Here is a 24,545-nt window from a genome sequence, read left to right as displayed (position 1 = left end):
GCCGTGTTATGTACCGGTACTGACTGGTGTATCAACGGCTGTGTTATGTACTGGTACTGACTGGTATATTAAAGGCTGTGTTATGTACCGGTACTGACTGGTGTATTAAAGGCAGTGTTATGTACCGGTACTGACTGGTGTATCAATGGCTGTGTTATGTACTGGTACTGTCTAGTATATTAAAGGCTGTGTTAGGTACCGGTACCGACTGGTATATTAAAGGCTGTGTTATGTACCGATACCGACTGGTGTATCAAAGGCTGTGTTATGTACCGATACTGACTGGTGTATCAAAGGCTGTGTTATGTACCGATACTGACTGGTGTATCAAAGGCTGTGTTATGTACCGATACTGACTGGTATATTAAAGGCTGTGTTATGTACCGATACTGATTGGTATATTAAAGGCTGTGTTATGTACCGGTACTGACTGGTGTATCAAAGGCTGTGTTATGTACCGGTATTGATTAGTATATTAAAGGCTGTGTTATGTACTGATACTGACTGGTATATCAAATGCTGTGTTATGGGTACCATCCTGTGTGTAGCAAAGTGCATATAGAAAATTGTCGGAATGATTAAATGTTTGAAATCCAATAAGCTGATGATTAATCCAATAGCTAATGATTAAAAATGTGCTCTAGTGGTGTGATTACTTTAACATAACAGACTGTAACTGAACACTGTATTAGAATTAAAGTTTCTTTTGTCTCATGACACCAGTAGAGAACATTAATTTATTAATCATCAGCTAATGGATGTTCAACATTTGGTAATTTTGTCATGTAGTCTTAGAGAGGAAACCTGCTACATTTTTTCCCCATTAGAAAAGATATTTTATATGCACCATTCCAGACAGACCGGCCTCGGTGGCGTCGTGGTAGGCCATCGGTCTACATGCTGGTAGGTACTGGGTTTGGATCCCAGTCGAGGCATGGGATTTTTAATCCAGATACCAACTCCAAACCCTGAGTGAGTGCTCCGCAAGGGTCAATGCGTAGGTGTAAACCACTAGCACCGACCAGTGATCCATAACTGGTTCAACAAAGGCCATGGTTTGTGCTATCCTGCCTGTGGGAAGCGCAAATAAAAGATCCCTTGCTGCTAATCGGAAGAGTAGCCCATGTAGTGACAGCGGGTTTCCTCTCAAAATCTGAGTGGTCCTTAACCATATGTCTGACGCCATATAACCGTAAATAAAATGTGTTGAGTGCGTTGTTAAATAAAACATTTCTTTCTTTCTTTCCATTCCAGACAGGATAGCACATACCACGGCCTTTGATATACCAGTTGTACACCGGTTGGAATGAGAAATGGTCAAATCGACCCACTGACTGGGATCGATCTTAGTTTGACTGCACATCAGACAAACACTTTACCATTGGGCTACATCCTGCCCCTTGGGTCAGGATGAATAAATTAACTAAAGATTTCAGCTTCGTTTCACAGGACAAGTTTAGGAAAGTTCTCTTCAGTGAAAGTTTGCAAACCATTTGTATTAATGGACTGGGTGTCAAAATACAATTTGGAATTGGATGCCATTTAATACATTAAATTGTACTTCAAACAACTATTTTCTGAACAGGTCCTAGAACGATTGTTTGTTGTTAATGAGATATCGCTGGTAAATACAAAGTCTATATAGACACTACAAAACAGCTGCCATACTTAGTTCTTCAGTGTCACATTTCAACTGAAAAAGACAACAGGAACATTGGCATTTTACTGCAATTCTGCTAAATCAATCTTCTATTTATTTTATTATCCAGTTAGGACTGAAACAGTCATGGGTTACTAGCTGTTGTTGGCAATAGAGCAGTTGGTACAGTGTCTTACACCACCTACTGAGCAGACTGGGAGTCTGTGCAGAGAGGTAAACCCACAATCTAGAAGTCAAAAGTGTAAGGACCACTTTAAACCAGGCAGATTCAGCAGATCTGATAGGAGTGGAAAACCCCAGAGGTGAAAGTGTTAAATGCTCTTCCCAAAGCCAATACTGGAACTCTGCTCACTTTTAGTAAAACACTATTCAGCCTGAGTTATTCCTATACATACCAATGTTGGACACCTGCAATATCTGTGCACGTCTGGTTGTCCTGACCAAGTGACGTGAATCTCTACATCCACAGGAAACAATACCACTACAAACCACAATTAAAATATGTCTATAAATATATGTTCAAGTGATGTGAATCTCTACATCCACAGGAAACAATACCACTACAAACCACAATTAAAATATGTCTATAAATATATGTTCATGTTGTATAAATAAAACAGTAATTTATTTTTATTTGTTTGCCTATATCCAAACAAGGTTCAGGCAACCAAATTTAATGTTGTATACATAAATAAATTTCATGATGTGGCTCATCATAAAGTGCTTGCATGGAGTCAGGATTGATCTCAATCTGGGTGGATCCATTTGGCTTTCCTCTTCTTCCACAGAGTACTCTGCAACTTGTATATCAAAGAATATTGTGTATATGCTATCCAGTCTGGTAGCAGCAATTAAAAGTCCTCTTTAACTAAATGGAAAAATAGACTATGTGATGAAAATGGCTTTCTTCTCACAGTTACCATGTTTTAGGGTGAAGATGTTGTTAGATGAAGATGTTGTTATATCGCCTCAGTGGCGTAGTGATCAAACCACTGTCCTTAAGTTTGTTAGGTGCTCGTTTCACACCCGGAGGGACGACTCAAGGGGGCTGGTGTAAGGCCATTACAAATACATCTGTCTAAAGTTTTAATCTGTTCTTACACAGATGTTTCTGTTGTTTTTGTACAATATTTTTTAACATGTCGTCTCAGATTGGAGCTGTCGGCAAACTTCTGCCAGCATGCAGGACACGTGTATGGTTTTTCACCAGTGTGTCTTCGCTTGTGTCTGAGCAGATCATTTACACGAGTAAAACCCTTATCACACACACCACACTTGTGGGGACGTTCTGCAGAATGAGTTCTCATTGTGTGAGACTTCAGATCGGACGAGGCTGCAAACGCACGGTTGCACACGCGACACTTGTATGGCCGTTCCCCGGTGTGGATCCTCATGTGTCTGTCTAAATAGCCCGGCTGCACAAACCCCGTACCACACACGTCACACATAAAGCGCCTGTCCTGGGTGTGAGTACGTGCGTGAATCTTGAGAACGGAATCGTATACGAAGCGTTTCCCACAATCCGTGCACTTGAAGGGCAGGTCCCCGGCGTGTTGCATCATGTGAGTCTTCAAGTTTGTCGTCTGCTTGAATCCCTTGCCGCACAGGTGACAGATGTACGGTCGTTCTCCCGTGTGCATTCGCATGTGAATCTGCAGCTTGGCCGATCGGCTGAACGACTTGTCACACACCGCGCACCTGTATGGCCGGTCACCTGTGTGTGTTCTCACGTGACGCAGCAGACTGGCTGCGTCGTAGAACTGCTTGGGGCAGATGTCACACGTGAAAGCCTTGATCCCTGTGTGGATTCGCTTGTGCAGTTTCAGAGTGGATGTCTGAGAAAAACACTTCTCGCAGACATCACAACGATAGGGTTTCTCTCCACTGTGTGTCCTAAGGTGAAGTTTCAGATGATTCTTCCGACCAAAGCTTTTACCACAAATATCACAATGGAATGGTTGATTTTTTCCAACATCCTGCTCCTTTCTAGCGTTGAACTTACCACATGGGATAGTACAAGCTTCAGGACTTGCCAGATTACAAAAGGCATCAAGTTCTATCTTCTCTATGCAATCAGTGAACAATTCTCTCTTCCGGGAACTGCACTCTAGCAGATCACCTTCTGAATGTATCTTTGAATCGGCTGGAACTACTTCATTGTTATTAAAATTGTTTGACACCTTATTTTCTGTTCTGGTTGTCATTTGTCTGTCTTTTAAATTAGGATCACAGTTTATTGAGTGGTGGTCATGCTTTCTATTTGTGTCTTCCTGGACCGACTGGCTTGAATCATCATCACAGACCAACTTGTGGTTGTCATGGTTGCGAGTTCCTTGGACTGGCTGGTGACTGTCAACGTCTGCTGTTTGATGGATGGGCTGATAAACATCTGGAGCTTCTTCACTTGACTTATGGTTTTCAACTTTTGATTTTCCTTGAAAGAACTGACAGCTTTGAGGTTTAGAATCTCCTACATGGTTTTGGAGAATATCTAGATTTTCTTGAATTAGCTGGTGTTTTTGAAGTTCCAGATTTTCTTCAGCTGACTGATGATTTTGAAGTTTATCATCTTGAACTGACAAATGGTTCTGAAGTTTTGATTTTCCTTCAGTTCCTTCAGGGTTCTGAAGTCTAGAATCTATCTGAACTAATTCATAATTTTGATGTTTTATATTATCTTCAACTGACAGATCGTTCTGAAGTTGCAGATTTCCTTGAACTGGCTGATGGTTTTCAACAACATAATCATTTCGGTTTAATTGTAAACCATGAACATCTGAATTGTGCTGGTTTGACAGATGTTCAAGAGGATCTAAACTCTTTTCAACTAAATCATGGTCATCAAGATCAGAATCTCCTTCAACTGATTTGGGACAACGATTATTTGAATGACTATGGATCGGTACATTTTGAATTTCTTTCTCTGGAAGAGAAATGTTTTGATGGTCTTCACTTTGAGCTAATGATTCTATTTCATCACTAACAGAGTCATCAACACTTTGAAATTCAGGCATCACTGACAATGCACGGTTTGCTTGTCCAACTATTGCCTCGTATCCTGGCAAGTTGAGGTTTGTGTCCACTATATGAGAAATGATATTTGGCAGTCCTGAAAGATGACTGCTGTCTGGGACACTCTGCTGCTGGTGATCAAACCCATTCTGTATGTCTGGCAGCACAAACAAGTTGTCCGTTCTTCCATCACACATGTCTGCTGGGTACTGGTGCTCCAATCTCTGCAGTTGATGCTGATTCACCACAGACTGACTGTAGCTCTGTGCTGCCGAAAGACTAAGTTGAGGTGCAATACCAGCGGAAATTCTTCCAAGTGGATTATAATGGTCATCATTATTCGTTGGCACATGACAGTGATTGGTATTGCCCGACACAGTCTGTGCACATTGAAGCAAGTTGGTTTTGGGATTATTTGCATTAAAGGCATTTGGATAGGTAACGGTTTCTGCATAGTAAGATTGCTGGTCCCACAGGTCTGTTACAGGAAGTTGTCTATCATAAAACAAACAGTTGCTAATCAACGTGTTGGGTACGGACTCCATACAAGAAGGTTTAGGTTTTGAACCAATCTGCTCAGCTGATGATGCACTGCAGTCTCTTGTGTCTATGATTTTACTCTTTACTTCGTTCTGAGTTGCCAAACACATCATGATTTTACCAGCTTCCCATTTAGCATCATCTTCGACACTGTTGGCTCCCGCACTGCGAGACGTGTGTCTCTGCCACTCCCAGTACAGAAGAGGCTTCCCTGGCCCTCCCAGCTTCAGACTCATGTCGTTGAGTCGCTTGCGAACGTGATTCTTCTTGTGTCGTCGGAGGTTCGTGTTGTCGGCAAAATGCTGACCACACTCAGAGCATCGGTAAGGCTTTTCTCCAGAATGTGTGCGCATGTGACTTTTTCTCCTTGACGCTAGAGCGAACGATTTGTCGCACTGGTTACATGTGTAGGGTCGCTCTCCGGTGTGTGTTCTTGTGTGTTTGCGCAACTCAGCTGCGATAACATAACATTTGTCACACACCTCACACTTGAATGGTTTATCTCCGATGTGCAGTCGGGTGTGAAGTTTCAGTTTACTTCCATCAGCAAACGATTTGCCGCATGTGTCACACATGAATGGTTTTTCACCCGTGTGAATCCGCGAGTGATTGTTCAGCAAAGATTCATGGGTAAATTCCTTACTGCACGTTTTACATTTAAAGGGCAGGTCCCCGGTATGGTGCTTCACATGAGTCTTCAGATTGGTGGACTGTGCAAAGCGTTTCCCACAGATATGGCAGATATACGGCCGCTCACCGGTGTGAGTACGCATGTGCATCTGCAGTTTACTCAACCGGATGAACGTCTTATCACAGGCACCACATTTAAATGGGCGTTCTCCCGTGTGAATCTTCATATGTCTAGAACATTCTGCGGCAATATAGAACCGCTTCTCACACAACGTACATTTAAAATTTTTCTCACCTGTGTGAATTTTCTTGTGAATGTTAAGAGTGGAGACCTGAGCAAATGTTTTGTTGCACGAGTTACATCGGTATGGTCTTTCTCCAGTATGAACACGCAGATGCACCTTCAAGTACGAGGCACGTTTAAATTCCTTCTTACAAACATCACAGTAGATTTCTGTCTTCTCATTTTCATTGATTTTTGTCTTTGTGTTAACTTCACTAGACTTTAATCTTTTATACTTACTTTTTGACATTTTACAAATTCTGTCAACTTCCATATTACTTAAATAATTATAGTGAATATTGACTTCTTGGTTTCATTTTTTGGTTTTGTTAGTTTGTGGTTTAAGTATTGGCATCAGTTACATCCTAGTTTTGGTAGATATTCTTTAGTATGCTAGCTCAGGAATTCTATTCAATTTTAGCCATGTTGTCAGTACTTCAAACAATGCAATCTGTTTTTCTGCATTAGACAGTACCTCTTGCACACAGCATGATTGTTCAGCAAATGCTGTGCTTTGTATCAGCATATACATATTCACTTCCAGTCTGCACCCATGCTGAACTGTGGCTGCCATGGATAGGTTATTCCTGTGTAGCTTTCACTGCAAGCATGATCTGAAATTAATAATACAAATAACTCTTAAAGGAAGGGACAATTAAGGCATTTGGCCTGGTATGCATATTCAACGATATATAATGCACATTATTGCTTAATATCAACAAGTATAATCGTATAGTTAATTAATAAAACGGTTAAATGTGACGGCTATTATATATAACGGGCGCAGCCATTTTGTACCATCTCAGTGAGTACGCCCTCTGGCGAGCTGGTGGTTACGTAATACTTAACGCGTAACGTCAGGAATGAGCCTTAGAACTAGAGAAACACAATCTACCTGGTTTCTGCGGGATGATAAATAGTCATACATTGCAATGTTCTGTAATAATACACATCCCAGTAAGTCAGCAGTAAGTACATCCAGCTCTATATATATTATTTTTCAATACAAAATAAAATACCATTGTCAAAGTGGCTACACAACAAGTCAAAATAATTAACAATGTTTTGTCCATGCATTAACCTATGTGTTTTCTTAGTTAATTGGTCTATGCTGTTAGTTGCTTCTACCTGTAATTCTTGATTGGCAGGTGTGTATTTGATTGGTAACCAAACGAGCCAATTAATTGACGCTGTCTAGACACAAAAATACATACCGGTATTGTGGAATATTACCTGTCCCCCCTAAAATGGTAATGGACATGGTTTATTACTGTAAATAGTTCTGTTAAACTATTGATTAAGTAGACTTTTCCATCTAAAAGCACAGAATTGACCAATTACGTAGTCCCAAAGAAAAGTAAATTATCACTTGGGTATCGTGGGTTGTAATTTTTGCTCCAAATGTAGCATATCAATAGGCCTAATAGTGTACATTTTTCCTTTGGATTATTTAACAGAGAAAAATACTATACCCCATTTTGTTCCGTTAATGCAACTTGAAATATATTTAGTTCAATAGTTTATTATATTATTACATCATTTATGCTGTTTTACAAATCAGGTTGATCAAAGAGAAGCGCCTTGTCAAAAATTACTGCTTTTGTTTACACTGTACATATAGGAGATGGTCAGGAGCTGACGTCACTTTGCCCTAAGCTATCCCATCTGACGTCACAAAAACGAAACAAAATGGCTGCCCCCAATTAGCAAGAATAATCATGTTTTTTTATTAACTCTAAAATTACGCGTTTTTCATTTGCTAAAGTGTCAGTATGTGTTGGTGGTCCAGGTATGCATCTTTCCAACACATAAAGCTCTTGTTTGAGTTGACCCTACCTTTAAATAAAATACTATCCCTTTTGAAAATTTGGGTCTTGGATAAGAACTAATTGAGAACCAACCTAGAATAGTTTGTCCCTTGAGCAGAGTGTTTAATCAACATAAATGGAAGCAACATTTGCTAAATCAGTGGCGGTTGTCATTTAACATATTACAACCACTCAGTGAAGCATATATCAACAATGCATGATAGCCTAGACCAATGTAGGTCAGTTTTATTGGGTGTTAGTGAAGAGCAATCCTGTAAAGACTTAAGACAAGACGTTGGCCTGGTTTACAAATATTAAATATTGTTTTCTTCAAACCCACAGGGTGGGACATAGCCCAGTGGTAAAGCACTTTCCTGATGTTCGGTCGGTTTAGGATCGATCTCCATCAGTGGACTCATTGGGCTATTTCTCGTTCCAGCCAATGCACCATGACTGGTACATCAAAGGCCATGGTATGTGCTATCCTGTCTGTGGGATGGTGCATATAAAAGATCCCTTGCTACTAATGAAAAAATGTAGCAGATTTCATCTTTAAGACTTTACTTTCTTCAGATACAGTTTTGGTAAATATAGAACCATTTTTAAAATTGCAATGTTTTTTCTGGAAAGATTCATGAATTCTTAATTATTAAAAACAAATTCAATAACTATTTACATTGAATGGTTTTCCGCATTAGAAACAGAATCATCATGGATGAGTTTATTACTTACTATTATTGTACAGATATGCAGAACTTAACATCATTTGACAATTGACGCCATTTAAATTCAAAAACAGTTATATAATATATATATTTTTTTTTTTATGCTGATTTTTAGATTAACTCTAACACAATAATTGTCAGTTCTATATTGAACAGGATCTTATTTTTATGTTAATATGTTTTTAGTTTCTATAAACTTGGAGAAAATGAGGAAACCGAAACACTGTACCATTTGTAAATATAACATACATGTATTGAGAAATTATGATCATGTAATATATGTACTGGTAATGTTATATGTACAGTATCATGAAGTTAGTGAACTTGCATGACTAAGGTGCAGAAGTTTGAAGGATCAATTCTCCTGTCTTCCAAAAAACCACCCACCTGAACTCTTACTAACCAGATATAAATACACGCTATTCATTTACCAGTGTCAGAGCCGAATGTAGCCGAGTGGTGAAGTGCTCACGGGAGGTGAGACATAGTGCACCCACACCTTGCCGTGGATCCTCACCTGACTGCTGCAAATAAATAACATTACTTAATAAGAACAGACATCATGTACATCTCGGCATCAGGTTTCATATTTTACACGGCTCTAATATAACAATTTGTCACATAGGGCAATTTTAAAAGGTTTTGTTGCAGGCAAAATGCTCACCTATGGCAATTTTAAACATGACCTTGTGCAACAAATAGACAGAACATAAAAACCAGACATTATTCCTTCAACTGATGCCAGTCATTTATACCCACTGGTACAAAGCTGCCATCAGTAAAGGCACAAACATACAGCAATCCATATTGTACTGTAATAAAATGTGTTGAGTGTGCGTTGTTAATAAAACATTCCTTCCTTCTAATCCATACTGTACTGTAATAAAGTGTGTTGAGTGTGCGTTGTTAATAAAACATTCCTTCCTTCTAATCCATACTGTACTGTAATAAAGTGTGTTGAGTGTGCGTTGTTTAATAAAACATTCCTTCCTTCTAATCCATACTGTACTGTAATAAAGTGTGTTGAGTGTGCGTTGTTAATAAAACATTCCTTCCTTCTAATCCATACTGTACTGTAATAAAGTGTGTTGAGTGTGCGTTGTTAATAAAACATTCCTTCCTTCTAATCCATACTGTACTGTAATAAAGTGTGTTGAGTGTGCGTTGTTAATAAAACATTCCTTCCTTCTAATCCATACTGTACTGTAATAAAGTGTGTTGAGTGTGCGTTGTTAATAAAACATTCCTTCCTTCCAATCCATATCACAGCTAGTGTAAATGGAGTCAGTTTTGCCATTAAGTTTGCATTCTTATGTTTTGATGAGGTAGCTCAGTTGTAGAGCATTCGCCCAAGCTGTGATGGGTCAAAGGATCGATCACCATTGAAACTTGGGCAGTTTCCTGTCCTAACCAGACCGGTCAACCTTTAGTCAAGAGAAAACAGATCTGTGTTGAAAGAGCTGGAGATTTTGTTAAAAAACAGGAGATTTGTTAAATGCATACAATTTAACTCCTAACCATGCAGTGCCTCTCACTTGGTACATCAAAGGATATGGTATGTACTGACCTATCGACGACTTAAAACATCCCTGGATGTTTCATTGTTAGTAGTAGAGCATGTGGTGAAGCAGGTTTTCTCTTTCTTCCTACAAATCAAATGTCAAAATAATGGCTGTAAATTAACCCATATGTTACACCAAATAGCCACACTTTAAAAATATGCTATGGTGTCGTTAAACAGGAAGGAAATGTTTTATTTAACGACGCACTCAACACATTTTAGTTACGGTTATATGGCGTCGGACATATGGTTAAGGACTACAGAGATATTGAGGGAGGAAACCCGCTGTCACCACTTCATGGGCTGCTCTTTTCGATTAGTAGCAAGGGATCTTTTATATGCACCATCCCATAGACAGGATAGCACATACCACGGCCTTTGATGTAGCAGTTGAGTTGCACTGGCTGGAGCGAGAAATAGACCAATGAGCACACTGACGGGGATCGATCTCAAACCGACTGCGCACAAGCGAGCACTTTACCACTGGGCTACGTCTCGCCCCTTCATTAAACAGATTTTATATTACTTTCCTGTTAACATAATAAGTGGAAGAAGAAAGAAATGTTTTATTTGACAACATACTCAACACATTTTAATTATGGTTATATGGCATCAGACATATGGTTAAGGGCCACACAGATAATGAGAGAGGAAACCCGCTGCCACAAGGCACTCTTTCCGATTAGCAGCAAGATATTTTTTATTTATTGATATTCCACAGACAGGCAGGGCTTCTAGATTATGGTAGCCTCACTCCCATGGCTAGTGATATTCAATGTTGGGCTAGTAAATAACTACTATTGCCATGCCCGACGTCTAGTGAAAAACAATTTGTAAAATGTTGCAGTTAATTCTTATTTTGTAAACATGAATATCCTGACCCCACCCCAACCCCCAATGTTAGTGTTTTTAAGCTCTATGTCCCTCTTTAGGTGATTATTACTATTATTTAGTAAAATTGTATTAACTTAAAGTAAAGTAGGGTTAGTGAATTTTTAATCGTGGCTAGTAAATTTTTAAAATCACTATCTCATGGCCAGAATTCTAGAAGCCCTGGACAGGATAGTACATACCACAATCTTTATTACTTCCTTTATAATTTTTTTTTAATAATTATAAAATTAGTTTTTTTTTTTTTATGTCATGTAATTTAATTTCTATGTTGAGGGGCTAAATCCGGCCCTGAATGGGCCCACTGGCAGGGATTAATCCTAAACCGACCATGCATCAGGAAAATGCTTTACCACTAGGCTACATCGTGCCACATAAGAATTCTAGTCCAGGCCTATAGGAAAAGACGGAAAGGGAGGGATGATGAATGTTATAGGGTTTGTTTCCCTACTCTGTAAGGGGCCATTCAAATATTACGTAACACTATTTTTGTTAAAATTAGACCCCTCTCTCCCCCCTGCAAAACTCTGTAACACTGGAACATACAACCCCAAAAATATTATGTAACACTTGGAGACACTCCCCTCCCATTCACAAAGAAGTCATGCGATGGGTGTAATATAATTTTAACGTACTGTTTTATGTTTTGAGAAAGGGTATACACATTTTCGATTTACAATCCTTATAGTGTGCATTACATGGTCGCCATGACAGGGCGCTTATGGTGTGTGTGTGTGTGTGTGTTTCATTTATTAATAAAAAAAACACGTAAAAAGTGTTAAGTAACAGTTAAATCACTAGTCCGCCGGACCAGAACCAACTAACCCGTGAGAATTTATACTAGTCTGCCAGCCTATAGAACAATATTACCTTTGACCGGACTGGTAGTTGCATTTTTTAACTCGTCCGTCAGAATTTTTACTTGCATTTGGCGAGCGAGCGAGTACTTTCTGCACCCACCCCCTGTAATGCCACATAATGTTTGGACCTACACCCACCCACTCCCTCCCTCTAGCTTTATGTAATATTTGAATGGCTCCTAATTTAAATAAAGGTAAAAGTATGGCCTGTAAACAGGCCTACCCCCTCCCCACCCCACCCCACCCCACACTAGAGCCGTAGAGGTAGTGTTCCGCCCACTCCAGACATCGTTTCTACGTGCCTGTAGACACCAACAAGCCACTGTGTTTGTGTCATTAAATAAAATAAACCAAGTGATAAAATGATAGTAAACAAGGTGAATTAACAAAAAGACAACTTGATATGCTCATTTTCCGACTTGCACATTTAAAATTTCTATCATCTATGTTATCCACGTTTGCCCAACTCACTGGAACAAGTTGGTTAACTCAGCGTCTGAATTTTATAAACCCACATTACTTTCGTTTTAATTATACAACAGTTATAATAAACTGGTGCCCTTGCAATGATTGAATGAACAATTCTTCGCCATGAGAAATTATTGAAGTTGATGCAGGTACATCGAAATCTGCCGAAGTGTTTTTACTCATTCATAGCAGAGAATCCGTAATAGGCCGAAGTGTTCCGAGTGGGTTTTGCTTAGGTCTCGTCTTTCTAGGCCTATCCTTATGGTTGGACGAAACTAATGGATTTATCAAGACTATGCAACAAGAGTTATCTCCTTTTGTGTAAGTGTGCGTCATGATCTAGATTTAAGAAAGTTCATCACGGAATTTAGTTGGGCCTTTGATTGAGCCCAGGGATCTCCTTCTAAGGTGAACGAAACCACATTTGTACACTTTACAGTAGTAACGGTTTGTCACCGGAGAATGTTTCTACTACATAATATTGTCATATTTGTCACGGTATTCTCTACAGACTCATCCCGTCATGACGTTTTGGTTTTCTTATAGTCGTAGTCATAGCCAAAGTTAAACCTCTGGTTTCTTAAGTTAACCTTTCCTTTCTTACAATCAGGGTTTAGTTCGAGTTCTGTAAAATATAAGCAACTTGGCGACTTTGACAAGAAAATCTATTGCTAAATTCAAGTTAGTTTACCCAAACTGCAACATGGCCGTGATGGCGGTAGGCCTATGTTAGACGATAATGTAACACTGACATCGACACAGTAGTCGAAAGTTTCCATTACAATACCGTAACTAGGACTATGTGACTGTGGTATCAGGTCGTTTCGTAACCATACCGGTTCGTACCATACCGGTTCGTACCCAAAAGCATACCAGTTCGTACCCAAAGGCATACCAGTTCGTAACCAGCGGAATATTGGCATACCAGTTCGTACCCACATTTGTACATGTTATTTAATGAAAAACAAAACAACAAAAATCCAAGCCAACTGCATTTTAATAATTAGCGATTAGAAATTGTCACAAAGAATCATGTCAAGCGAAGTCAGCTTATTTGTTGATATATTTCAAACACATAACATTTTTCTTTTTACATGACAAAAAACATTTTATGTACAAACATAATAATATTTACAAACATAGTAATATTAACATAATTATATATAGAGATATTGAAACCCAGTACATTCATACAATTGTATTTATGGTAAAGGTAAACATAATAATAATATAATATTTGACAAAAAAAAGTACGAAACATGTAGGCCTACACACCTTTTTACAAAATAAGATCGTCTGCTTAAAATAGCACAGCAAATGGTAGTGCAGGGTGCACATTACTTTCTACGTCCGTTCGGACTAAGCAAAAAGCAGATTGGACGTGTTGCGACAGATACTAAATATGTGTTAAAGCAAATGGATAAATTAAAACAAAAAGTTGTATTCTTCTATCAAAAATGTATTATATCGGACAATGTAGGCATTATTAGACCTAAAAAAAAGTCCACATTAAAAAAACATGGGTTATCAGATTTTATTATATTTCTGTTATATGTGTGTGCGTGTGCGTACACGTATGAATGTTTTTGTTTTGAGCATATATACATACGAAGAGAGGATCAGTCTTGCGAAATATTCCGATCGATATCTCGGAACGGTTATGCATAACAATAAACACCATCGCTGCACTGTGGAATCAACACCAAATTACAAGACAAAAGAATTGCTCTTTGGCTACGAAAAGGTATGCTTTTTGGTGACGAAAAGGTATGCTTTTTGGTTACGAAACGGCATGCTTCAGTGATGCACAGCACATAATTGCTCATTTAATGCTTATAAAAGATACTGAGTGATTATTACAACAAATGTTTTGCTAAATGTTACAGTATGTTTGTAATATAACATAATTGTGTATTTAAAAAAAATATTAATGTTAGGTGTAATGTATGACATTATTTAATTGGTTACGAACTGGTATGCTAGTGGTTACGAAACGGTATGGTACGAATGGGTTTGGGTACGAAACATCTGGAAACCGTGACTGTCTATAAATTACAATTTTCAAATTATCTTTGTTGTGGCAAATATTAGTAATGAAATATATATTTACCAAATTCCAACCTTAATTCGTATTTGCCGATTTGGCAAGTGACAGCTTAAACCTTGACGTAGCATAAATATCAGGAACAGCTAAAGCAAGTGAATATAATATGTAACTGAACTAATGTCAAGAACTAATGTCAATTCCCCATCAACTTTAAACAATTGAATGTGGACAGGGGATAGAGGCTCCCTGAGGGGCGTTCAGCCTCACAGATCCGTATTTATACATCAGGTTGCCGTAATTAAACTAAATCATAATATATAGCCACAGAAATAAAAACACAAATAACATCTGAGATATTAATATTTACTAAACCTAAATCCCACAGTAGTGCTCAGTGTTCATTGTCAAATAAGTAATACAATATACAAATCCTACATTAAGAAATAACCACCCGTTGCTCTCTATATTTATACTCCCTCACTACAATAGAGTGGCCTCCCATTGGCCGAAACTTATAGGTCCATTCAGAACAAATCACGTGCGAAAGCAGAATTCACAAACTACAATACATTTCAGCCTATCATCTGTAACACTGGCAGCAGTCCTTGGCTTTTGAAAAACAAAGTCGAGTGAAAAATTGCACACCTCAAAACACTTAGGCGAGTGAAAAATTGCACACCTCAAAACACTTAGGCGAGTGAAAAATCGCACTCATCAAAATGCTACGGCGAGTGAAAACCAAGCATTATTAATTTATGAAGTAAATGGTACATGTAAATGCAGAGACATAGGCCTATGTTGCAAAAATGAACTAATAAACCAATAATGTTTTCTTCTAATTTTATGTTGTTTGGTTCATTAGAGTAGTTGGGCATAAAATTTGGCACGAACGATTCTGCCGTTCGTCTGTCAGTTATGCAAAACCAATATCAACATAAACGACGGATCATTCGTGCAAAAGCTATAATCGCTTGTAAGAAAAAGAAAGAAAAAAACCCTTGTGTTAGCTAATATCATCAATATTTTGGAAAACTGCGTGCAGTGGGAAATCCCTGACATAGATGTTCTAACCAGCTTTCCCTTCATCGTTCAACGTGTCCAGCTATTTTCTTCATGACTACCGTCACTTCCGTTATAAAACGCTACCTACGTTGGCACGCCACCGACATATTTACAATTTACGGACATTTGCACGCGTCATGATATTCAGTGTTTGAAGCATGTCACAGAATGTTTATGACTAATATGAGTAGTTTCTTAGAATATTATATTATATACCGATGCAATTTAGTGACACTGATGAAAACAAAATATGTTTTAAAAATAGATGTGTGTCACCATAGGCAACTGCCCGTCACAGGAGCATGTAGTATTATTGACATGCACCGCGGGGCACGAGATCTCGTGACAATCGTGTTCTCGTTACTCTGAGTAGCATTTTAGAGAATTATTCCTCATTTCCATCGAATCGAAACTAGCTTAACTTTTATTTTCGCTTGGCAGGTTTCAAGTTAGTCATAGTACACAAAAAGTTTATTTTTGTATTTATGATAGGATGATTTAATAGAGAAAAGCTACAAAAATCGCTCATCTTAGATTCTCGTTTGATTATCGTTGCCCATTAACATTTTCATTTTTATCTAATTATTGAAGAAAATCGTTCGTGTAATCACTGAAACCACACGAACGACATATTGGTTGTCTGAAAAATTCAAATTTATGCTCAGGTGTAGTCTGACTTCTTTTCCCTTTAGGAATGAAGTTACAATTTATTAAAACATTTCAGGAGTAGTAAGTACTATAGAAATGTAATTATGACATGTATACACTGATGCAGACAATTTGATTGTTTAATTACAATATGTACTATTCAGATAATTTGATGCACACAATTATATATATACCTTTGCAGTGTTAGGTGGTTTGATGAATGTGCAGCTAAACATATATAGGAATCAACTTGTCTTGAATTTCGTTATTATACAACGAACATGATTAGGATAGTTGGGATGGGAAAAACCCACTGGTTCCGAGGAGGTGGTTCATGAACTACGACCCAAGCATCTCAGGTGTGCACTACCAACTCATATTATTAAAACATTTTTAAAAATAACTCGTGAAACGTAGGCCTACAATTACTTCAATTGATAGTGTTGGTTGGAACATTGACATTCATGTGGCATTTTTTATTCAACAATTATGCAACCAGTCTCCCTCCCTCAACATTTTGTAACACGTCATTTGACCTACCGCTACAAGTTTTGAACAGCTCTGACAGCGTCATTTTCATTGACCTAGAATGGCCCAATGTTGTTGATAAAAGATATACAAACTCTGACAAAATCTGTCATTACAAAGTATTTTATTCCAAATGTGGGATGCCATAATAAAGATAATTAAAAAAACCCATAATTTTAGACACCATCATCAATGCGTAATAAGTTGTCAAGTAGACCAGCGTGTAGACAAGAGTAAAAATAATCTAACCCCGATAGCTCTGGCATGGACGCTACTGTTCTTGTAACTCTTTTTTTCTGGTATTATTAAACGGATCTTTCTATCTGCTACATACGGTAAATAGTGGCAATCAATATACAAAATTATTTTACGTGCGCTGTGTGTTAAGTGTAACGTGCATTATTTTTCACACTCGCCAGATTGAAATTACGTGCCCTGTATGAGCACGATCACACCCGCACACCTTAAAAGGCAAGGTCTGTGGCAGCCATAAATAATGCAATACTTTTTACAGGTTTGTTACAAATATTTGGAGATGGGATTAACTCGAATAAAGGGCACAAAGTGCCTCAGCTCCTAAAAAGGTTCTGATGCATTTTTAAAACCAGATTACCTGGCTGGGGTGCAGAAATGCAAAATATTTCACTAGTCCGCTAGACCAGAACCAACTAAAATTTCCTGGCCCACCAGAATTTCAAATAACCTGCCATCCTATAGAACTATTTATTTTATTGTTTATAACAATATTATAATATATTGACGAAAACATTAATAAAGACACTTGGTAAGTGATCAACATCAAGTGGCAAATGAAATCAAGACCCAAACCTTGATTCACAAATCAATACATTTTTATTCTGAAAGATTCATTGCATAAGAGTTTTGGTGATTTAAGAAATTTACTAGCCATGATTAAAAATCCACTAGCCCTACTTTAATTTAAGTAAAAAATGTTTTACTAATTAATAGTAATAATCGGATATGTCACCTAAAGAGGGAGATATCACACGATTAAACACACTAAGATTGGGGGATGTGTTGGGGTGGGAGTGGGTTACAGGATATTCATATTTACAAAATAAGACTAAAATACAGCACTTGACAACTTTTGTTTTCACTAGCCATTGGGCATGGTAATATTAGTTATTTACTAGCCCAACATTGAATATCACTAGCCATGGGGGTGAGGCTACCATAATCTAGAAGCCATGTCTGGCATGGTAATATTAGTTATTTACTAGCCCAACATTGAATATCACTAGCCATGGGGGTGAGGCTACCATAATCTAGAAGCCATGTCTGGCATGGTAATATTAGTTATTTACTAGCCCAACATTGAATATCACTAGCCATGGGGGTGAGGCTACCATATCTAGAAGCCATGTCTGGCATGGTAATATTAGTTATTTACTAGCCCAACATTGAATATCACTAGCCATGGGGGTGAGGCTACCATAATGTAGAAGCCCTGCAACAGGGCTTGACCTTGATGATGACACTCACTGCAATTGCTGTCATTGAGATATAAATTGCCATAGGCAGAGAGCATCACCAATGGCACGGTAAAGCTCCTGAACAATGGCAAAATGTATACACATGTGTACATTATCTGCCAATATTTCACATAAATTTGCACATTTGAAATGTGTCTACATAGAGCACAATAACCTTTCAGTCATGTTTATTTGCTGCAAATGTCACTTATAAAAAATTGCCATAGGCAGACACAAAATTGCCGTCGGTGGGCTGTTTGACTCGTGGCAATTCTTTTATAAATGCCACGGGAGACACATTTTTAAGTTCGAGCTCTGAACAAGGGATACAACATTTATCATGTAGACGTCTTGTTTATCAATTACAAGTCTATTTTTTCACACATTGAAGTGTGATGGTAGAATGCAGCATAGTTGTAATGAGTCATTATATTGTGAACAAAAATAATTGAACATTTTTTGTAATAATATATATACATATATATATATATATATTGTTATAGGGGAGCTTGAAATAATCAACTCCTATTTGTAAATAATAACAAAGGGTATATATAGCTCAGATGTTTTGGGGGAAGCCTATCAAGCAACAATGTATTACATATTTGTTGGCGGTCTCCAACTTAGCTGTGTACGTCATAGGTCAAAGGCTCCACCGGGTCCCACTGGTCGGCACCCCTACACGATCTATTAAAGGGACATCCCCGAGTTTGCTGCATTGCAAGATGTTTTCGACTAATAAAATATTTCTACGATTAAACATACATATTAAATATATTTTCTTGTTTAGAATATCAGTGTTTGTATATTCAGTGTGTTTTTTGGTCGTCTTAATATTTGTAAGAAGCCCAAATTGGAGTTTGTCTTAAAATAATTTCGTACGTACGAAAAAATTGTTTTTAGGAAATAAAATGATATTTAACCTACTACAAATATTAGGACGATCAGAAACACGTTTAATATACAGCCACTAATATTTTATACAGAAAAATATATTTGATGTGTAATTACAGTCGTCAAAAAGTCTGTTAGTCGATAACATCTTAAACATTGCAGCAAACTGAGGAATGTCCCTTTAAAAGAAGTGTTTCAGAACACTTGGGGTTCTTCCCAGTGTTCCGATTCTTTGGTTATAATTGTAAATTCTAGATATATTTTGTTTTAAAGTCGGATTAACTTCCGAGAAAGGGTTTAAGTGAGTAGCAATTTTTTGGGGAAATAAACATACAATTTTATTATTTATTATTCATCTATTTTGTGTATCATGTATAACATGCCTTCTTTAGTTGTCATTTGTAAATAAATATCTATCGTTTTTATTACCTTTCATTCGTGCTGGGGTGTCGTCAATCTAATTAAAATGAGCTCTACTATTACATGTGGATCTAACAGCAGCCAGTTGGAGCTCATGTCCACCAATCAAAACCGTACTTGCAGAATCATGCCAGTGATTTGAAAATAATTTGAAAATATTTCGAATTATCCAGAAGGTATACGATATGTTTCATGTGAATTACGAATGCCTTATTTAGACCAGTAAAACTAATTTTAATCAGATTGCGTAGTCTCCAATGTCCAGGTAACATTTCGTCTGTAAATGATAATTTAAATATTGACCAATCACACTTCGCCTTTTATAACGTTATTTTGGGGCATACAAATTCTAAAAATATCGAGCGAGTCTGTTTTAGTGGCCGCAGTACAGCGAACCATATGAATACGTACGGGATGGGTTATCAGTCTTCAAGTTTACATTAAAAATTATTTATTTATTTATTAAAAAAAAAAAAACTAAATCAGTCTTCAGTTTTACATTACAAATTATTTATTTTATAAAATAAAACATGTTTTAAGGCATTCGTTATTCACACATGAAACATGTCGTATACCCTCAGGATAATTCAGAATGTTTTTAAATTAATTTTAAATCACTGGCATGATTCTGCAAGTAAGGTTTTGATTGGTGGACATGAGCTCCAACTGGCTGCTGTTAGATCCACATGTAATAGTGGAGCTAATTTTAATTAGATTGGGGTGTCGTTAAACATCCATTCATTCATTTGTTACCTTTCAAATTGTGTTTGTTCGGTCTTTTATTTATTAATTACAAGAAATCATCCAGTAAAGAACCCAGTCATCCTGTTACAGTATTTTATTATTAGTTCAAAAGTGCTCTCTAAACAAATGTGTTATTATGTCAATAGTCTACAATGCATGGTTTTCGTTTTAAATGCTCTATTTTAAAATAGGATCGTTTTCATGTTAGAAAGGTTTTCGAGAAAACACGATATCACAATAATCCTATGTTTGACGTTAAATATCATTACATTGAGTTATAATTTTTGAGTGAAAGATATTTCACATATACTAGTGAAGGAAAGTTCCTATGACTCGAATTTTATTTACTTTAAGTCTGGCCATGAAAATTTGAGAAAATCATTGTGTAACCATTCCCATCGATATTCCAGAGGTGTTATGTCAGTTGTATGTGCTATTCACACTTTATGCGCACAATTTGCCTCATGCACATTTTGGGTCACATGCTCCTGGTTGATGTCATTTTCTTTATCATTGGACTGCAAAACTATTGTATGGCTTCTTATCACTCAGAAAAACACTTTTGTTGGTATCTGATTGTTATCAACGTCATGTCACACCTCTCGGAAAATGAATTTCTTCGAGCGATTGGTATGCTTAGATTTGGAATGGCACACCACATTCTTGTTAGACATTGTGGTGTTCATTAGTGTTCATAAGAACACCATACAGTGTCTTAGGAGATGTTATCAATGGTTAGGAGTAGGCTACTACGTCACGTTTTCAAAAGGCTTATACCAGGCTAGTACACCTATGGAATCATTTGGAAATGACAAGTCTGGCATACTGAAACATCCCTGAATTAAGAACAATTAGTGGAAAAACTACGCAGCCGGTCACATGATTACAAAAAACCACCACGACTGATCACCAATGCATTGTCCTATTACTTGATGAACGACACAACAAGCATGGTGTAAACTGCACTTTAGGTTCAGAAGTTACGACTGGTTCTTCATACTTTTAACAGATAAATAATACATGTATGGCAAACAAAAGGTTTTGATTTATTTAAGAAGTATAACTTAAGTATTGCTGATATTTTAATGATACACAGGTAATATATTAATCACTAATACAAACACTACAGAAAACCCCCACATCTCCTTTTGGTTAAATACGTATGCTATATTATTACAAACGTGTAACCCCCCTACCCATAAAATAATAGTACATTTTACTCAGTCACCCCACCTGTACGTGTATACTGGAATAAAAATAATTGTTGGATCCTTGTAAAAGGAATGTAGTTCAGTGGAAGAACACTCTGAACGTAGCTTGTCTCTGCCACAGTTGGTGTCCCATGACTGGTTACAGTGGAAGAACACTCTGAACGTAGCTTGTTTCTGCCACAGTTGGTGTCCCATGACTGGTTACAGTGGAAGAACACTCTGAACGTAGCTTGTTTCTGCCACAGTTGGTGTCCCATGACTGGTTACAGTGGAAGAACACTCTGAACGTAGCTTGTCTCTGCCACAGTTGGTGTCCCATGACTGGTTACAGTGGAACATCAAAGGCTGTAGTGTGTACTGGCCTCTGGAAAAGTGCATATAACATTGCAAGTTGTTGCTCATTGGCAGAAGTAGTCTGTGTGGTGACAGCGAGTTCCTGCTGGCTCATTTCTTCCCTCACCCCAGGTGGTCATATAGGTTTTAAATCTGCATTACATCTGATTTGACAAACAAGGGACAGCAGTTCTCTTACTATGATATCATAAAAATCATAAACAAAATGCATTAATGAATTTCCAAGATTTTAGTGTATGTGATTCTACCCTTCGTACCTCTAGCAGAAACCCTGTCTCTCTATCTCTCTATATCTACCTGTATATTCTGGGTCAAATTTATGAAGCCAATTTTTCCTAAACGCAGGTGTTTAAGAATTGTAAATGTATGTAAGACATAAACAGGCTGTGTAACTTTGACCCTCAGTGTTTAACAATGTTTGTTGCTGTTTCAGTGCATGAGGTGACCTTCCCACATTCCAGCACCGACCGACCCACGGACGACGATGGCGCTATTTGGCTGGGACTGGAACGAGATGCTGAAGGGTCTGCTGGTGTGGGCGGCTCAGAACCCGTGGCAGTTCATCTACTACGTGCTGCTGTGTCTGTCCCCACTCTTCCTCATCAGCGCCTACCTCGCCTGGAGCCTGGCCAAGCAGATCGAGTCGAAGGAGAAAGACAAGAAGAAGAAGTCGAGACGTGAAGCCAACATGGCAAAGACGAGGCGACACAAAACGGACTGAATGTGAAGCCAACATGGCGAAGACGAGGCGACATAAAACGGACTGAATGTGAAGCCAACATGGCGAAGACGAGGCAACATAAAACGGACTGAATGATCCTTGTTATGCAGTCACTCTTAGCACGTTGTCATTTGTATATAAATATTTATATATATACATATATTCCATTTGGACTGCACTACTGTACCATACATGCACGGCAGTACTACTTTACTGAACAGCACCGTGTATGATTATATATAAAGCAATGGTTTTGTGTTGAAGTGAACAACTGTTTGTATGAAGATGATTTTGTACATGTGGGTACCACACTGGTTGAAGTGTTGTGTCCGATAACAGAACTCAAGTGTATATGAATGTGTTCTTATACTCAACTTATGTTGGTGAAAAATAAAATCAGTTTTTTTAATCAACATTGTCAAATTTTTCTCTGTTTTTCATGGGGGTGGGATGAAATTCTGTGTTATAGCGCAGTGTAATCAAAGTTTTTTTCCTGTCAACCCAGTGCCCCATGGGGCGGGACATAGCTCAGTGGTACAGCACTCGCCTGATGCGTGATCGATCTAGGATCAATTCCCATCGGTAGGCCCATTGGGCTATTTCTCGTTCCAGCCAGGGCTCCACAACTGGCTTAACAAATGTTGTGGTAAGTACTATCCTGTCTGTGGGATGGTGCATATAAAAGATCCCTTGCTGTTAATCGAAGAGAGTAGCCCATGAAGTGGCCACAGAAGATTTTCTCCCTAAATATCTGTGTGGTCCTTAACCATATGTCCGACGTCATATAACCGTAAATAAAATGTGTTGAGTGCGTCGTTAAATAAAACATTTCCTTCCTTCCCAGTGCCCCATAGTCTGGTCGGGTAATGTGTGTGTGTGTGTGTGTGTGTGTGTGTATACTAGTACTTATACATACACACACATCTCACATATCTACAGTCTAGCACTGGTGTGTCGACCTTGCTTGAGTCGGTAAAAATCCGAAAAGCATTATAGAAACTTATGAGCATGTAACCAATCATCGGAACTGTTGCCGACATTTGACTGTAAACGGATAGGATTTGTAATTACTGTAACAGTTCAAACGTGAGATGTACGAATACAGTTACAGGCTGTCCAGTGATCCTACTTTTCATTACTGTTTGGTCTCTGTCTTAGTTTCCCTACTTTGTCTCCAAAATACGTTTTTATTTACTTTGCCTCGTGCATTTTTAAAAAGCCTTGGAATTTCTGTAAAATTGCATATTGCTTGTGTTATAAAAGTCAACAATTATGAGACATTTTGTTATTGCGGCATCATTATATCCCAGGTTGGGACACGATCTGTTCTAAGCATATTAAACTTACGCCATCAGAGTCAATGTGAGATGAAATATAAGATGTACATGTATACTATACTATAAATAGTTGCCAATGATTCACAGGCCAGGTAAAATGTGTGTCTTTTTGTGAGCTTATAATTGCAACATTTCCCATCTCTTCTATAGCTAGTAACGTTGGTTTAGATCAGCCAACAAATACCATAATATTATCTCTCTGAATTTTTGGCACCCAAAAATTGCGCCAAATGTCAATTGCTACAATATATGTGCACATATTATTTTCATATTGGAAGCTTTCTTAATTTCCTGTTTATAAAATGTATGTTTTGCTCCCTGATGAGTAATTAAGCCAATTTAAAATGTTCAGTTTTATGTTAACAGACAATATTACTATGTTAACAGTTTGAGTAACTGTAGTGATGAAGCCCATTTTTCTTAAAGTTAAATGCAGCATAATTAGAGGTATTCTTGTCGACTGTTGTATCTGAAGTTGATCCAGAGACCGTCATGTCAAACGACAGCATAGAGGTACTCTTGTCGACTGTTGTATCTGAAGTTGATCCAGAGATTGTCCAGGAAAATGACAGCATAGTTAGAGGTACTCTTGTAGACTGTTGTATCTGAAGTTGATCCAGAGATTGTCCAGGAAAATGACAGCATAGT

General features: G+C 37.9%; 2 protein-coding genes across 2 annotated transcripts; one reads left to right on the top strand and one right to left on the bottom strand.

Moving 5' to 3' along the window:
* Positions 1 to 1,524: 1,524 nt before the first annotated feature.
* Positions 1,525 to 12,607, bottom strand: LOC121375632. Its single transcript, XM_041503177.1, has 3 exons — positions 12,442 to 12,607; positions 9,090 to 9,182; positions 1,525 to 6,739 (listed from the first exon to the last, which is right to left on the bottom strand). The coding sequence occupies exon 3, from the start codon at positions 6,397 to 6,399 to the stop codon at positions 2,758 to 2,760; it is 3,642 nt and encodes a 1,213-aa protein (XP_041359111.1). The 5' UTR covers positions 6,400 to 6,739; positions 9,090 to 9,182; positions 12,442 to 12,607; the 3' UTR covers positions 1,525 to 2,757.
* A 108-nt stretch (positions 12,608 to 12,715) lies between these two features.
* On the top strand, positions 12,716 to 22,973 carry LOC121375134 (small integral membrane protein 15-like). The gene is made up of 2 exons (XM_041502389.1): positions 12,716 to 12,846; positions 22,273 to 22,973. The coding sequence occupies exon 2, from the start codon at positions 22,324 to 22,326 to the stop codon at positions 22,558 to 22,560; it is 237 nt and encodes a 78-aa protein (XP_041358323.1). The 5' UTR covers positions 12,716 to 12,846; positions 22,273 to 22,323; the 3' UTR covers positions 22,561 to 22,973.
* Positions 22,974 to 24,545: the final 1,572 nt, after the last annotated feature.

Source organism: Gigantopelta aegis, chromosome 6, assembly GCF_016097555.1.
Source record: "Gigantopelta aegis isolate Gae_Host chromosome 6, Gae_host_genome, whole genome shotgun sequence".
Lineage (NCBI taxonomy): Eukaryota > Metazoa > Mollusca > Gastropoda > Neomphalida > Peltospiridae > Gigantopelta > Gigantopelta aegis.
The sequence above is the reverse complement of the archived record's forward strand: the minus strand, read 5'-3'. Positions and strand labels throughout refer to the sequence as shown.